This window comes from Diuraphis noxia, unplaced genomic scaffold (assembly GCF_037042655.1).
Source record: "Diuraphis noxia isolate RWA-SAM2 unplaced genomic scaffold, SU_Dnox_SAM2 contig0001, whole genome shotgun sequence".
Lineage (NCBI taxonomy): Eukaryota > Metazoa > Arthropoda > Insecta > Hemiptera > Aphididae > Diuraphis > Diuraphis noxia.
In genome coordinates, this window is record NW_028301711.1 from 53,466,772 (window position 1) to 53,485,530 (window position 18,759).

At 27.5% G+C, this 18,759-nt stretch overlaps 1 protein-coding gene across 1 annotated transcript; it reads right to left on the reverse strand.

Annotated features, from left to right (window-relative positions):
• Window positions 1-3,251: 3,251 nt before the first annotated feature.
• On the reverse strand, window positions 3,252-18,374 carry Ddc (aromatic-L-amino-acid decarboxylase). The gene is made up of 10 exons (XM_015508989.2): window positions 18,216-18,374; window positions 12,312-12,406; window positions 11,417-11,537; window positions 11,218-11,331; window positions 10,535-10,654; window positions 7,762-8,152; window positions 5,667-5,782; window positions 5,249-5,341; window positions 4,906-5,106; window positions 3,252-4,381 (listed from the first exon to the last, which is right to left on the reverse strand). Exons 2-10 carry the CDS (start codon window positions 12,389-12,391, stop codon window positions 4,187-4,189), a joined length of 1,431 nt encoding a protein of 476 aa, XP_015364475.1. The 5' UTR covers window positions 12,392-12,406; window positions 18,216-18,374; the 3' UTR covers window positions 3,252-4,186.
• Between the last annotated feature and the right edge of the window lie 385 nt (window positions 18,375-18,759).

Sequence of the window (18,759 nt, forward strand, 5' to 3'; positions counted from 1 at the left end):
ATGAAGTTATGACTGTATACTCTTGATACCTACATATGTTTAATGTTGATACTGTCTGTATCATATAAGTCTCATTTGTAGGGATCAAAATTTCCGAAAAAAAAAGGTTAGAGAAAAATTAAAAAAAAATTGGGAAAATTTCGTTTCATTTAAAATTTCCGGAAAAAATTATTTAATTTTCTAAAGTACTGAAAAATTAATGTTAAGTAGAAACAATCTAATAAAGTAATAAATAATTATAGTTGATAATCATATTACATAAATATTATATACAATAGCTTAGTCTGTAATGGATGAGTATTGAGGATTTTTACCTACTTGATTTATAAATAATTTTAATTTGTAATATTTTCTATTAACTATTTATAATTTACTATGTAATTATTAATATTATTTAATTTTTACCTACTCACTAAGTTTAAAAATATAAAAACTAACAAATAATTACTAGTTAGTAAGCCAGCAGTCACTGTAATATAAACCTATCAGCCAGTCACTAGGTATATAAGACCATATTAGTTATTATAAATATAAATAGATTTTAGGTACATAACATATCATTTTTAAATATTTAAACTTTCCAAATTATTCATATTTAGTATTTACCAAAAAATGTATGTGATACTATTTACTATTTAGTATTTATTACTTAGTAAAAATATTAAAATATGTAACTAAGTTATTTTTAGAACAAATATTAAAATATTTGTATTAATATTTGATTAATAACTGTATTGGCAAATATGACAGGTTTCTTCATTTATTTTTTAACATGGTTTTTTTATACTTGGATTATTTTAATTTTTAAGCGTAAATATACAATTTTTAATTTTCCAAAAATTTGTTGTTTTTTTTTTAATTCTCCGAAAATTTCAGTTTTTTTCGGAAATATATTATTCCAATTTTTCCAGGTTTTCCTAGGCTCTGGAAAAAAAAACAGTTTTTTCTGAAAATTTCCCGAAATTTTCTCGTAATTTGATCCCTACTTATTTGGACACTTCGGCCTATTCGATTTTGCTGTTATTTATAATTATAATTATAATATTATTACAACTCAGATGTTGACTGCATACCTATTTTTTCCCCACAATCAGAATCACACCCAAGTATGATTTAAATTCAATCCTTGATGTCTAGATTAATAGTACCTATGTACATTTTATTTTGCATATCTTACAGCTTCTAAATTGTTGAGCATATTATATTATATATTGTTAAATATAAGTATAAATATTGAAACTGTCCATATTATTATCATCGTATACTTACTTAAAAAAAAACCATTGCTAATATTATTGTGTTTATTTCGGTCTTCGGATCATTCAACTAGTGTATTTCTCAATTTTTGAATATCTAGGTATTTTTTTTATATCACTATTTTATTTTTGAGGGTAAGACAGTTATGACCAAAAATTTATAACATGTAATGTAACTATCATAATAATGACATTACAGAATTGTGAAACCTACATTTTTAATCACACCAGAATAGCCATAAAATATTGTATTAGCTAAGTCAGTTTGACATTTGAAAAAAGTGGAACGAGAAATTTAAATTTCACTCCTTTATTGCAAAATCGATAGATTTGTGTTGTGAATGGGAACAAACAAGTATTTTAACTCATTTAATTAAATAGGGTTGAGTTGGATGTTTGACGCAAATACGGTATTTAAATGTACCTACAAACACGCTTCCTCCACTCGACTTCTTACTCCTACGATAGAGCAGAGTGGTTAACTATTTTTCCCCATTATTTTTTATTGGTTAAAGATGCTTTTATTTACTAAATAAATACTTTAAATTTCAACTTCAATACATTATTTTCCTATAGGTACGGCCGTAAATAATCGCGATTATCAATAAAAACATTTTCACTAGGTAGTTAAAAAAACTTGAAAATGTTCCTCGTAAGCTTTTATCACCTATTATGGTATTGAAATTAAAAATAAAAGTTGAGCGGAATTCTACCCATATTTTTCATGAGCATCTAAAATTCAAAATTAAACAACATCAAATATTTACTCATACATAGCCAACGATATTTCATCAAACGAATGTAATTTTTTTTATTTTAAACCAAAAAGTATTAACCATAGTAATTTAAAACTCTTCACTGTCACTATAAGGATGAACTCAATTGCTACGCTCAATGCTCGATACTGTACTAAGTCATTTGAGATATCAAATGAAATCCTATTCATTGTTGGTACTTTACATTAAACTATTTAAACTTTAATTGGATATATACTATAATATACCTATATATAGTTATATAGTTATTTTTCCTGAACTCATATTAATAAGTAAATAAAAGCTTTAGTGTCACATAAATAAAGTAGGACAATTATATTATATTTTTGATTTTTTAAATATATAGGTAGTTCTGGTTAGATATATTATAATAATTTACATCAAGTATATACTATAATAATTATAGACACATAATTCACCACTTAAGGTGTTTTATAAGGCGGTGGAACACATAAGTGTCAAAATACCAGATAGGTACCAGGCCCTATTTTTAGTGAACCCCGACATAAAGTGTGAAATCCGAAATTGAAAGTGTGCACTACGGATTCGAGAAGTGTGTACCTACCTACCTAATAAATACTAATAAATAAGACTACTTGCTAGATAGTAACAGGTAGTACAGAATACATTATACACATTTTTAAAAAATGATATTTTTTTAGCCTCCCACGGTTCTGTATTATTTCATGGTACCAACATTAAAAGATGTGTAGTACGCATTTTTGTGAAAATAGGGGCTGATAGATACCTTCGTGCGCTTCCTGCCTTCATTCCAGATATTAAATTTAGAACTCTGAACTACCTATATCGTTCAAAAATACCAAACGTTTTCAATATCGACAAAATATTTACTATTCGATCACTTATATCCGAAAGCTTCAGAGTTATTTTTGTGTTATAAAATTATATGGCAGCGAGTGCCTAAGCTTACCTTTGTAGTAAGTATTCTTGACATTTCTTGTAATCTATACCTTAGTGAAAATTTATATTACAAATAAAGGCGTTTAAATCATTTTATTAAATGAACAAAAAAACGGATTAGTAAGATTATACATAATAGATTATTGTAGGTTTTGAATGATGTTAAATACCTAGGTATCATAAAACATAAAATGTTAATACTGGTATAAATTATATTTATTTTTTAATATTTGTCTCTGGCGACTATGTCATACAGTCTTTATTAATCAATATATTGGTGAATAAAAAACAAGTGAAGTTATAATACTGATCATTTTTAATAACACTCGATTATTTAAATACATATACATAATATATTATAAACTGTAATACATATTTGATTATGTTTAACTAAGTGTGCAATTTAATCTAATGGATAATATAGATATCTATTGGAATTTATAATAGTTATAAGTTAGGTATAACGTAATTTCATTACAGAATATATAAGCGCTAAAGTTAGCTAGTTATAATAAGTTATAAAACTGCATAGTGTTTACAAACGCGTTAAATATCATACATTAACAATACAAATATCATGGCCTAAATTCGGATGCTTTTTAAGCTATTTCCGTCCTACATGTATAAATATGGAATAATAATAATTAATAACAATAATATAAATATGATAATTTTGTTCTGAAGTATAACTCTAAAATAAATAAATAGTAATAGAAATTTAACAATCTTAAAGTATTCTGAAATAGGTACATTTATATAGGTATCTTAAAAAGTAAGCCAGAGAGATAAATCTAAACAGTTTTTAATATACGTACCGAAATGTAATGTTTCTCGTGATAAATAATGAATACCTTTTTTTATAAAATTGTATTTGATATTGCTAGAGTAATACAATAGTTTTGTTAACTACACTTCAAGCATTAAGGATTGGTAGTTCTTGAATTATTTAATAAAAATAAGATACCTGCGTAATATTATTATGACCTTAAAAATACTATTTTAACATTATTGATTAAAACGTTAAATTAATTCTCTATTGCAACACAGTTAAATTTAGTTTTAATTTGCACGAGTACAATTGCATTTAATTATGTTTAATTAGTGTTGATTTTAGTGATAATTATTTTATATTTTTCGATACTAGTTTTAGAATCATTCGTGTTCAACGCTTATATTATTGAACAGGATTCATTTTAGCTGAAAACATTAATCTTAATTCCTAACAGACGGATTTTATTGTTTACTCAATACGGTTTTACCGGCTTCATTCACTTCGTTCCATGTCACATCAATATCTTCTATCTGTGTGTACCTCGAGCAAATAGCCATACGCAAGAAAAATGTTCCTTTGACTTTCGATGGAACCATATACACTGTGCCTCGTTCGTTTATCTCTTTCAATAACACTTCATTGAGTTCGTTGGATCCCTGCAAAATTATTCGTGTAAACTACATTTTGCTGTACTTATTTGACTATACATAATAATTATCATATGAACTGGAAAAATGGGTAAATAACAAACTGATATTTTTATATTATTTATAAACCTTATTAGCCAAGTATTTGTTCTTTATGTATTTTAGAAAATATTTTTAAAGACAGTATATTATATAGGTGGATATCATACATGAACATTCTCAGTGGAATGCATAATATTCTTGAAAAATATAAATAAAAATTATAATCTTATTTTGTATGATGCCATTGATGCCATAATGCTAAATTAGTTTACAATGTACCTACTCTACGTTTATACATTTTAACTTTATAGGTATTTAATTATAAATTTACAATAGTCAATTCTCGACTTTCTCGTAAGTATTATCTAAAATATAGCCATATAGGATCATTTAATATTGGATTTAAGAATCATTGTAAGGTCATTTTCATCTAGCTATATCGATTTTAGTATTCTAGTTTAATTTATATATCTTAGCCCTTAGGTACCTACCTTAAGTCTGAAGCACACCAATCCCATACTGACTTCATTGAAAAGTTCATAATTTGGGTCGTTTTCCAATCGTTTGGCAAATTCAAGGGCAAGATTTATATCTTTTCTGATGGACTTTTGAAGGTTTGCAACACCAATTAGACGGAATACAAACCACATTTTTAACGAACGGAAACGGCGGCCCAACGGTATTTGCCAATGCTAATAAAAATTAAAAATTATAATATTTTGTGTCATACAAATTATCTAAACACTTAAATAATGTATCACATAATTATGTGCCACTATGTCCACTTGGTTTTTATCGCAAACCACAAAAATTTGTTGAATTGTAACTACTTACTCTGTAATCCGGCATTTGTCCCTCAAGTTCGTGTTTTAAATAAAGCGGATCTACGTTGAAAGCATTTATCACGTAATTTGGGTTTCTTAGCCACTGTATAACAAATAATAAGTAATAACTCTTAATGACATATTTATAACAATAATATATAGGTAGTATACCCTGCCCATACTACGACATGCAAATAAATTTTTCATAACAGAAACATTAGAGATTTTATCATTCTTGTGAAATAATGGAGTGTCTAATAGTAGTCCTACTTTATAATCACTATTGTATTTAAAAAATTGTAGAACATTTGTATTAGTTGTATCATTGTTACAGCCTAAATTGAATAAAATGGTATTTAATAATAATATCCTATTGATAAGCCATAGCCCATATGTTCAGATTTTTTTTAATTATATTTTTTAATTACCATTGCTGAACAATCAAAAGTAACTTGAAGCCACTTATGAGGATTGAAATTGAATGAATCGGCTAATTCCACTCCTTTCATATAATGACGATATTCCGGGCAAACAAATGAAGATCCTGCAATATTAAAGACAATAAATGATTATATACTAGTATTAAAATGTATATAACTTTTATGAATCATAATTGTTTTTTACTTATTAATTCATTTATTCAATTTTCTGTTTAACTAGGTACATCTCGATAGTAAAGTTTAATAACTCACGGTGTAACCAATTGGGCCTGGGGTATGGTCAAAGGAGAACTGCCGACGGGTTGGCAATATGGAGAAATTTTAAAAATTTAGTGACTCAAGTATTTGTTTAATATACGAGTTTGTATTCAAGATATAATTTGAAAAGGAAACTTTAATTTATAGACTTTAAATCCTAACAAAATGTCTTAAAAATAATGACCCCACAATTACTGTATGATCGATGATCAATGATTACTGTGCAGTATAAAGATTATTGGCAGCTGGTGTGAATTGAAGGAGAATTTTGATCTTAGTGCCTCAAAATCTAGCAATATAAGGCTCTATAAAACATTACATCTTTATACCAACAGCAGCTTTTTATGCTTTACACTTTAAAGTTTATGCTTATGGTTTTAGATGTGTCCAAAAATCTCGTAAAACCCTAATGTAGTGTCCTAAACTTCTATTAAATTTGATTATTATGTCAACTTATTATTTTCACTTAAAAGGTTTAAGCACAACTTAAAATATATTCGATTTTTAAGAACTATAATTTATTCACTAATCATAAATATTCTAAACTTTTACAAACATAATATTAGTAAAATTTTAATTTTTAGAGATATTTATAAATGGCTCTCCCTAATTGGTCTACATAAGTAGTTTATTTAAGTTTTTAAACTCGTTATTTCTAAAAGTTTTAATTTTTAAACGTAGATTTTTTTACATAATTTGATGTCATTTCAAAAAAATGCTTTTGAAAAATATAATATTTTTACCATGTTTTTTGTATCGTTATAATTTTTTAAATTTTTACTTTTTCGAATGATAATATACATTGTTAACATCACATTCTGAAGCAGAATATTTTTAGAAGTATATAATTAGGTGCATAAAAATTGAATTTTGTATGAGTATAGTAGGTATAATATTAGTTATACTTATAACTTTATACCTATAAGTATTTAATTTTTAAATGAGCTAAGTAGACAAGTAGTGTCAACTCACCTAAAGATACGGAGGACTGAACCATCATTTAGTGGATTGATACTACTTCTCTCATAAAAAAAATTAAATACTCATCAGTTATAACTTATAGCCAAATAACTAAAAATTCGAAATATGATTTTTGTATAGGTATCGAATTCTTCGAAAATAAACTGCTTCAGAATGTGATGTTAAAAATGTATATTGCCATTCGAAAAAGTAAAAAATTACAAAATTATAACGATACAAAAATGTGCGGTGTCATTCAAAATAATTACCACATGAAATGTTGTTTTTAAATGACATCAAATTATGTGAGATACAATTTTTCATAGCAATGAGTGTGCACACAAATCGCCTTGTATACAAATTTGTAGTTTCTGTATCCGGGATTGTTGATCAAAAACTTGACCAGCTGTAACTATTATAGGCGTGCGCAGACTTGATTCGCAGGAGATGCCAATATAATTCAAAATAACTAAATTTTTAACTCTCTTCAACAAAAAAAACAACAAAAATCAGAATTTTCTTCCAAAAAATTGTAATACATAACTAAAAAACTCTCTGTTACGTTTGTGATAAAAATTATGATAATATTGATAGTTTTCACTATTAAAAGTAAAAACATAAAACAAGCTATCTGAGTAGACTGCAGGGGATGCCATGATATACTCGGCATCCCCCCCTGTGCACGCCTATGGTAACTATACTAACTTGGTAAAATGTTATTCAAAAAATTACATAAAAAACTTCCTCGATCAGTCCATTTTTGGGGATAGACGATGCACAGGCTATGGAAAATAAATGGGACTTCCTCTCTTCTGCCATGCTCATAACAACAACAACAACAACAACAAGATAATATTATCATTACCGGCGTAAGCAGCGTCCACATGCACCCAAATGCTTTCGGCGTTGCCCACCTCGGCGATCTCGTCCAGGCGGTCGAACGAACAGCAGCTGGTGGTGCCCAGTGTCGCCACCACGAAGAACGGGATCAGGCCGTCCGCACGGTCCTTGGCTATGGCATCGCGCAGCGTGTCGCCGCGGAGCTTGTGCTCGCCATCTGTGTCCAGTGCACGGAGCAGCACGCCGCCCAGCAGGCCAGCGCGCTCCACGGACGAGTGGGATAACTCGGACGAGTACGCAACCAACTTGGGAACAATGTCCGCGTCCACAATCTTCGGATCCGCCTGTTTCATTATCTGCAGTATCCGCGCCTTAGCGCCCAGCAACGCCACCAAAGTGGCTTCGCTAGCAGTGCCCTATATTCGTCATAAATTATAAAATTAATTTGCATGTAAAGTTTTTGGTGCTTGAATAGAAGTAATCGGAGTAGAGATTGGGACGTTCACCAAAAAAAAAAAAATAATAATAAAAATTGATAATAACACAAATTTCATAAAGATAAATATGTATACCGAACTTGGTGATTGTAGATCTGCAGAGAAAAACTGTACATTCGTATGCAATACTAACTATTTAACAGTAAAAGTATTATATGCGATCTTATGTATAAAACAAATTATTATAATTCGATTTTTTCTCATACTTAAATTCGTGGTAAAAGTTCACCAGTTAAGTCGTAAAACTGATTTTCGATATAATAGACGATATAGGAATTACAATAGAATATTGATTCCTAATTAAACTTTTTTCAGTTTATTAATAATTACTATACGACTATAGGTATAGTAAACTATAATATAGTTTAAAACTATCACAGGTGCCTACTGATCAAAATTAGTTCATCATCAATATCATTGAAATTATTCATTGATTTTAATTAGTAGGTATACTTAAATGGTAAAATATTTTAAAAAAGAATTTCGTTTATTAGTTTCTACATCATACAAACCAAATGTGGATAAGCAAAACTGAAGAATTTAATTTAAGATTAAAAAACGGGGAAAGTGCGGTTGTGTTTCGTCCTATAATAGGTAAAGGTACCTAAGTTTTGACTTTGGAGTGCATGTACTTATTATGTACTTATGGCACTCAGTTAGGTTCTGAGCGAATACGGTGTATCAGCCTTTATTTCTTAGGGCATCAAAATGCTCTTGCAACCCTGCGGAGCATCACCGTTTTCCGCCAAAGGTTAAATTCCAATTTCCGTCAAAGCTAATAATAAACATATTTTTCTTATCTTAAGATATTTTTTAAGAACCCCTAATAATTTTTTAATTAAATTCGGTAATGTATCTTAAAAGTATTCAGAATGCATTTAGAAAAAACATATTTTATTATCATTGTGACAAGTATTCGAATATTAATTTTCAATACATTTAAATGGTAGTATTTTACCTGACTATGATTATTTATTATATTTGGTAATGGGACTCCAGGTCAAGATCATTATCATAAAACATCTCACTGTATTATTTAAATAAATACCAAAATTAAAAAGATATTTTGAAAATTTAATACATTTTGTGTATACTGTATATTTTGTTTTTAAAATGTTAATAATCTTTTTATCTATGCTGTATCTATAATATATATTTACCTAATATATTATTTATAGGTAAACTTTAATTTTTAATCAAACGATAACAGAATAATTAATAGCTTTCATGACGTCAATAAAATACAGTTATTGTATTATCATTAAAGTTATATTGGTAGGTATAAGAAACATAAACTACTCAGTAAGAGAATTAAAATTCTAACTAAACAGGTTTTTAGAACAGCATTATTTTGAAATGTACGAAATTGAAATAATTTTTAAATTCTACGGTATAATTTTCAAGGCTAGGTAAATAGATAGTAGTTTAAACACTTTTTCGTAAATATTTGATAAAATATCATCTGCACTTGGTAAAATAATTCTAATATTTTCGATATATACATATATGATATATGTATACATAAAAATATTGATCGGAGAGTAGGTATATAAAAACTTAAGTCAAAAGTATTAATCAACTTTACTTAGGATATTTTGATAATATAGCAGGTTATTTTATGTAGGTTTATTTTAATCTAACCTAACTTAACTTAACCTAACCTGATAAAAGTACCTAACTAAGGAAATCTATAATGCAGTAAAACCTCTCTAAAAAGGAATCGCTTGGGACCAAACATTTTTCCGTTATAAAACGTTTTCCGGCATAGAGAGGTAGAAATTGCATATATATTTGCACCGGAACTATTGACATTTTTCGTTATAAGGAGGATTCCGTTTAATAGAGGGTCCATTATAGAGAGGTTTTACTGTATTATAATAGTATAATAAATAAGATTTTTATGATTATAGGCTTATACAAGGTGTCCTTTGAGGATATACCCTTTATTCGTAGAGAGGGACTTGCCGCCTGGATAAAAACCAGTTTTTTCCATCTTATCTATATAAACTAAAAAAAATTATTAAAAAAATCATAATAGTGAAAATAAAATGTTGAAAGGTCAACATTTTCAGCAACATCAACTCTATAAATAGGTATCTTTATTTTTTTTTAAATAAAATACAAGTAGCCCTTGTCTACGTGAGTCTAATAAAATAAATAGATTTATGATATATTTATTATCTTAGGAGATATCGCAATGGGTAAATTCTTGCGGGACACCCTGTATTTATAGGATTTAACACTTCAGTTTGAAGGAAAATACTCGTTTTGATATAAACTTATATATTACAACATGCGAACCTGAATTACTCCACCACCTCCCTGGCCAGCAGAGGCTAAGAAAATTTCTGGCAAGCCTATCATTTTTGCCAACCAATCCATCATGACCACTTCCAATTCAGTACACGCTGGGCTTGATATCTGAAACACATGGTATAAATATGTATATTAAAAGAATTAATGTAGTTACCAGCTAATAAACAGTGTTTGGAACATCAATTTAATGCTCTCAAATTCATTAAAAACAAGAATTTACTAGCATGTTTCATTCAAAAATAATGTATTCAAATGATATTTTAAAAAAACCTGATATTAATATTATAATAACTATAATAGTGGTGACAGAATTATTAGAGATTTTAATATCTATAGGCTATAATTATAATATTATGGCTGCGATATATATTAAGCAATGTATTAGCGGTACTGTCATATAGGTATTTTTTAAATCATCGATTTTATCGCAAAACTGCAATCAATTTGCATTATCATTCATGAAAAATTTAATGCAAAACTATTGAATATTTGATTTATCTTAAATACACTGAATAGATGTAAGTATTTAACCCTAAGTCCCAAACAGCTCATAGTAGATTCCATTTATAATTGATTTGAAATTGTTTCACTGTATGTGCAGAATAATTTGTTTTTGCAAAAATATTCAATAATGTTGGTTAATTGTTAACGTTTAATTAATGATTTACCCATGAAAATCCTATGCAAGCAATTGAATCGCTCAGTATGTCAGCGACAATGGCCGGGTAGCTATTTGCCGTAGGGAAATAAGCATGAAATCTTGGAGAATGCCAATGAGTAACCTATAAAACAGACGAACATACAATTTAATTAATATAAAACTAACTTTCGTAATAATATGTATTATTGATGAAGTCGATGGTTTACCCCAGGCATAATTAGCTTTTCGACGTCAGACATCACATCTTTCCAGTTTTCAGGATCATTAGGCGCCTCGGTTGGCAAAAGTGGTCTTAAGTAACCAGGTTTTACCGATGACAATACTTTCCTATAACATTAATTATTCAATAAAATAATATCGTAATATTATGTTGACAAGTACGTATATTAGTCATAAAAATCCCTAATATTAAAAACACTGAAACACTACTCTTATTCTATATACTGCGCATATTAAGATTAAAACATTTAAAAGACGTATTTTACTGGTAATCTTACTAGTATAAATGTGTTGCCAGCAACTACTGTTGTTCAAAACTATTTAACATGACAATATTATATATTAATAAAATCCACGAAATCCATTTATCATTTTAATGTGTATGTTTCCTTAAAATATGTATACTTACCAACATCATAATGTATTTAATATTATTTTAATGGATTTAAGAATCAAACCAAATTAATATTTAAATATTGCTTGTAGTTTTATATAACACTTTAAAAGCCGTTGTCTAAATCAATCTAAATTTAATCTAGGTAAATATAAAATATTTTAAATCATTATATTTATCTATTTAACCTATCTGATATTTTTGTAGGAAATTTTATAGCAATTTAGTTTTAGTTAATTTATTAATTTATCTAATAAGACCATACGTCTGCGCATTTTTTTTTCTTGCATAATTTAAGAGGTGATGTGCGAAATTAAATATTATGCTCTTATGATAATTATAATACAAATAACAGTAATAATAGTCTTAATAATTATATTTTGTTGTAAATTTATTTATTTTTTACGCAAGAAAAGTTAAAGAAACATTTATTATATGAAATACATTACTTAAGAAATAAGTATTTACTAGTTGTAACTATTGCTTACCGATCTCGAATGTTTTCTAAATAATTTCCAACGTAATCGATCATGTCAGCCGAAAATTCTTTAAATTGTTTGAACTCCATTTTATTTTATTTTGACTGAAAATAAAAATTTGTTTAATTATGATATACACGCAGTATATTATAATAATTATACAACTATAATAGAACTGTCTACTTAAAAATGGCTTAAAAAAGTACAACATAGTAAAAGGTGCCTATTCTGATATCATTTAGTTTGCAATATCGATACTGAGATGCTATTACCCACTCCCGAGACGACCAAAAAACTCCTCAATTTCGTCAACTCAACAAAACTGCGTCAACTGATTTGAATATTCTAACTTAGATTAAAATATAAATCTTTAAATATAGGTAATAAGTAAAAATTAAGCAAATATGTAATTAATTAATGTAAATTTAATATGTAACGCCGGCTAATAACCATGTAGTTGATGCCATAAACAATTAATAAAAAAAAAAAAAATACCGATATTGTATATGTATATTTAAAGTACTTACCAATAATTTATTTATTTGTACAAAATATCATGCATTTATGCCTAGGTAGATATTCAAGTATTTCTTGTAAATATATAGTACAAATATGAATCAAACGAATTCAGTGAAATATTAAAAACAATATAATGTAATTACTACTATTACACGCATAAATATTAACTGTTGAAAATATTAATGGAAACAATTATCTTTGTTTTTGAATTAATTAAAGACATGGCGTACTGCTATATTGCTTCATGCTTGTCACTCTCGTGTAGAAAATAATACAATTTAATAATCTACAACACATTCTCTTTTAATTTATAAACACTAAAAACATAATACAACTTCATAACATCATAGTATTTATAGTATTTATACAAATATTCCCAAATGTTTTATGCGTATATCCATGTCTATTGTGTAAGTGAGTTTTGGTCAATCGACGATTGATTAATGTTAGGTTTAGGCATATTATACATACCTCCATAATATATAAGTATATATATTATATTGAGCCAAAATAAATCATTACTAAGCCTTTATTCTCAATAAAAAAATTTAAAAATTATTATTATTAAATTATATATTTTACGTATAATGTCCAATTTTAATGTTTACTATAATAAAGTAAAAACTAACAAGTTATTTGTGTGTAGTCCTAGTTTAAACGACTGATTTCAAATTCACTATAATAATCAATTTTGCAACTAAAAATTGATATATTATACAACTTTGTTTTTATAAATATTAATTTAATAATAGCATATTATACTTCAACGTTTTGTAATCATGATACATTTATCAATTGGGTTAATATTATCATTGTTATATTAATAATCAATAATTTACTGAGATCAGCTTGAGTGTTTTTCCACGAATTAAATTAATGAATGAAAAAATTTAGAATAACTTAATCGTCTTTAACCGGAGCGATTAAACCTCGAAGGCGATATTATGGGCTCCAGTGTTCCACACAACAGTTAACCCGTAGTTGAAGTTATTTTTTTATTCTATTGGCTTAATCTATAACTGAGTATTTTATTCACGTGCAATAGTTAACATAGGTCATTATATTATATATAATGTTATTTATATCAATTTTATCAATGAAAGAGTATTAAAACAATATTTAAATCCCCTTATAGTCTAATGTTAAATTGTAATAATAAATATTATATGAATCGTGAAATATTATAAAATATAATAATCCAAGTGAACATAAGAAACGTAATAAAAAAATATTACAATTTAATAGAAATTGTATGGTAAAATATTATATTGGTATTATATGGTAAATTTATAATAGGTAATAGGTATTATGAATTACAATTTTAATATTGGAGTGTGCCTAAATCCAATGAATATTTACATTTTACGGTTTATTGGTTAGGTGGATTATATAATTGAACGTAACTCAACTGCCTATTTGTTTCATAAAAACAAATTGAATATTATGAATATCGAAATATTTGAATTATAGATAATTTATATTATTAGTAAATAAGAAAAACCAAAGTAGATCGTAAAACCAGTTCCGAATGCCTTGGACTACATTTAGTGAGCAAGTAAGGTCGTGTATGCACTAGCTAAGAGTTATCACAATCGAAAACACAATCGCTTGATCAAAATATCATTATTTTTTATGCCTAAATCGTACCTAATTTGTAAGACCCCTTCACCTGTGCCCCGGAAGTGAACAGCCTCTGTGTCATGGTCCATTCGTATAGACAAATGCAATTTTTCTACGTAATGTTATCAAGACATTCGATCGAAAATGAAACAAATATAACTCATAATAGCTGTTCTGTGTAAGTATTTATTACATAGGTATTAGTGTATAACACGTCATGTACCAATCAATTAATAATTTGATGATATAACATAGAACAGTTGACGCAGTACAACAACATATTTTGATACCTAATAACAATAATAATAATAATAAAATATTATATAATGCGACAATATTAATATGGCATCGATGTAAATAGCACGTAGTAGGTATAATAATAATTGTTATATAATGTAAATACTGCTTGCATCTACATTTTATGTGTATATAAAAGGGATGTCGGACTAACATTGAACGATATGTTAATAAGTACCTATTAATAATGTTTGCATTAGGACATTATTTTAGGTAAATATATCTATCTACCTACTGAAATCGATTTGAACTGGTAGTTAGTTGGTAGTTAGGAGGTTCAACCTGTATGACAGATATGAACAATCCATAACAATCATCTTATTAATTGCATTATATCGAAACAGTAAACTAAACTCGTAGGCAATTAATTTGACAGTTAAACAATACTCAGAAGTCTAGTTGATAACCGATCAAGCTTAGAAAATTTATAACTCATTTTCAAATCACTTTTTTTGTTACTCATATTTAAAATATTTTTGGTTGTATTATTACAATTATTTTATGGAGATAAAGACAGCGAACAGTACCTAAGTATAAAAGCAATAATTTAATACCGATGTATTTAACACTTGTAAACAGCCTTGGTATATTTAGAATATATTTAATAGTTCATAGTATTATAGGTGTGTACACATGAGATTAACTTCCCTGGATGACGTTATTAATGATTATGAAACAATAGGAAAATACACGAAGGTTGACTTATAACAAAAAAAAACTTGTCCTAATGATCATTCGCTATAATAGGGTTGAATGTACGGAATTTTCACCCATTTAAAAAAATAGGTATTCTGAAGTCCTTTCACTAAATAGGTTCAATACTGTTATCTCTATACAACACAATTGTTCTCAACCCGATCAAATAAGTATACCTTCTTATAAACGGGTTAAGGACATTTTTTTCATCGTTTTACAAGGAAATTTATTTCGTAATTTGGCTGCCTCACTAACTTCAAACTATAATATTCATAATTCGTATCCCAATCTGCATCATGATGTTTCATAATCAAATTTATGACACAGAACGAAAAAATATTTCTCTTGTATTAATTAAACATCATAATATATATATTCCAGAACACATTTTTAAATAATTCATAGGTATAGAAGTATAGGAACTTCATCATAATAATTAATTACTATTTCATTATTTATACTTTTGGGTCTTCTGCTATACGTTCTGTTTTCAAATTAACTATATTACAAAAATAACTGTTATGCTAATTTCAAGAATTGCTTTTTGATAAAAATATCTACGTCAGTTATAATTTTAATTAAATTTTATTTCCTTATAGCAATTTTTTTTAAACTCTTGACTGAATACACTATTTTAATATTATATAGTACACGTCAGTATAACTGGAAGAGAAGGTTAGCGCACCAATATCTTTAGTATACTAAAATGTACCCATCTTAGGGCGATTTACCTACAATTTTGATTTTCCAAGTTATTTTTATATGATATTTTAACCTTATTTTTAAGTTTGATTCATTAGGATAACCCCCGTAAAGCTGTAACTACAAATACTAAATTATAAATCCTAGTTCCACTAATGTACCTATTATACTCGTATCTATGTTTATGATTTTCTCACGTAGGTAACATTAAAAATAATTTTCGATGGGAAAGCAATTAAAAAAACATATTTAAGTTTTATTTCATTGATGTTTGGATGTCAGTCATAATAAATTATAATTATTGATGTGGCTATAACGTAATAATAAACTTAATGTTTTCGTGGAATTATTTGTTTTAAGTAATTTTAAGTAAAATTTAATGATTAGCTGCATTTACAATAATATAAATATTATAAATATATTAAATTCGTTAATATAATTCAATCATTTTTCAAATGTAGTAAGAAGAAAATTAATTCTGTAGAAACAGTTTGCGTGATATTCTCTTTAATTTCTGTCAAAGGTCAACGCTCATCATATTCAAAAAAGTCCACCAAATGACCCAATATAAAACCTGATTTTTATAAGGTTATGCGTATCTTAGACATATTTTACAATTATTACGATTAATTTTACAGCGGCATGCCGTCCACTTAAAATAAAATTATGTCAAGCGGACATATCCGAAATTGATAAACAGTTTTATTTGTTATTACGCTACAGTATGTATTATGCCAATAAATATTTAAGGCATACGAAGCTTTTGACAACACAACATTTTTTCTCGGTTAGACTGTTAATTAAATTTTTATTAATTTCCGTAATGTATAATATAAGATATAAAACTTTTCGTATTTTTTCGCAGTTCTTCTACGACTGCCTATAAAAAAATAAGGCAATTAGAACCAATCAAATACTGTTAAAATGTCTATTAATAGTTTATAATCGTATTAGTAGGCAGAACATCAATCAAAAAACCAAATAATTTCACTTTTTTATTAAGTATATAAATATTTATGCAGATTCGCAGAGAGCTGTAAGTACATAACTTAACTTTAAGTTTAAGACTATATTTATTGATAGCATACCAACTATATGACGAATACATTTGAATTGATCCAAATTCTATTTCGGTTATACCTACTCATGATTCGTAATCATAATTGTGATAATAGGTAATGATAAAATATAAATAGTAAAAGAAAAAAGTACACAATTGTTTATTTAAAAAAATCTTTTGATCAAAATAATCAAGAAGTTGAGAATGATTTCGAAGATAATATATACTTCATTATTAGTTATTATATACTTAAATAATCGTCCTTAATTAAAAGTAATATTATACGAGTATGCCGTTATATTATGATTTATGAATTGTATTTATTATAACTAAATTTAACTATTAAAATAGTGTCGCATTCTAGTTTCATCACAAACGCGTTAATAATAAGGGAATTGTATAAGTTTAGCATAATTTATATTTTTTTCAGATAAAAAAAGTAATCTATATGTTAGCATATTAATAAGTATTTATTAATATTTAATGTATATTTATGTAAAAAACAGTTAAATAAAATTAATGTAAAAAATAGATTCAGAAATGTACAATATGAAATGCAGTTTTACAAAAATAGCAATTATTTTCGATGTACATCACATATTTTTACAAAACAATATACTATACCGAATAAAAATAAAAAATATATACATATATATGTTTATAAATCAATCGCACGAACTCAATAATTAAAAAACGGAGATTTGGTACATACTGCACTTAGGTACCGCCTATATATTAGGTATTATGAATTATTTTTCAAAGTGTCGCGAAATGTGTCAACCGATCGCATGTTAATTGTTACTTGTAAATAGCGTAGAAAGACGTTGAAAAAAAAACAATTTCCGAACAAAATAAATCGAAAATAAAACATTACAATAACTACGGACGCGATATAATATTATATAGGCACTATATTATTATTATTATTTTTAATTCCTTTAATTAGTGGAAATTTACGATCCAAACAGTAAGTAAACGAATGAGAGAATATAAAATGAGGTTCATTATTATTTACTTACTTATATGAGTATAATATACTCCGGGTGAAACACTGCTGCGGCGGACCGTGATTGCGGGTAAGTGACTTGGACAGAAGTGAGCGTCGAGTTCGGCGGCGGGCTTAAAGCTACAAGTGCGTAACTACATATATATATTATAATAATACGCGCGCTGCCGTGTGTGCACTCCAGTCGGGCGCGACCAACACGATTTGACGATTTGACCGTGGACGGGGTGGCGGCCGTGTGTCTGCGCCGCCGTGGTAGGGAGAAGCGAGCGCGTAATGTGGGTCTTATTCGTATAAAATGTATAATAATAGTAATAATAATAATATATATTATATATGTCGTCCAACGGCCTTCTATATGTATTATATATATATATGTGTGTGTGTGTACTGAAATATACGCGTCTTTTACCGGTCGGAAAGCCTTTTATTGCGATTATTAACTGCCTGCAGTCTCCGTCGACCCTTTCTGTATCGGATCCGTAGTAATCGGGCGATATCGATTCGCGTGGGACGGCCGCTTACACAGATTTCTAAGTGAAAGACAGCGATTTTTT

Coding starts and splice junctions, on each gene's coding strand:
- Ddc (XM_015508989.2), bottom strand. CDS start 12,391: ATGGAGTTCAAACAATTTAAAGAATTTTCGGCTGACATGATCGATTAC. Junction 11,538..12,311: donor TTAGAAAACATTCGAGATCG/GTAAGCAATAGT, acceptor TTAATGTTATAG/GAAAGTATTGTCATCGGTAA. Junction 8,153..10,534: donor GAGGTGGTGGAGTAATTCAG/GTTCGCATGTTG, acceptor TGACGAATATAG/GGCACTGCTAGCGAAGCCAC.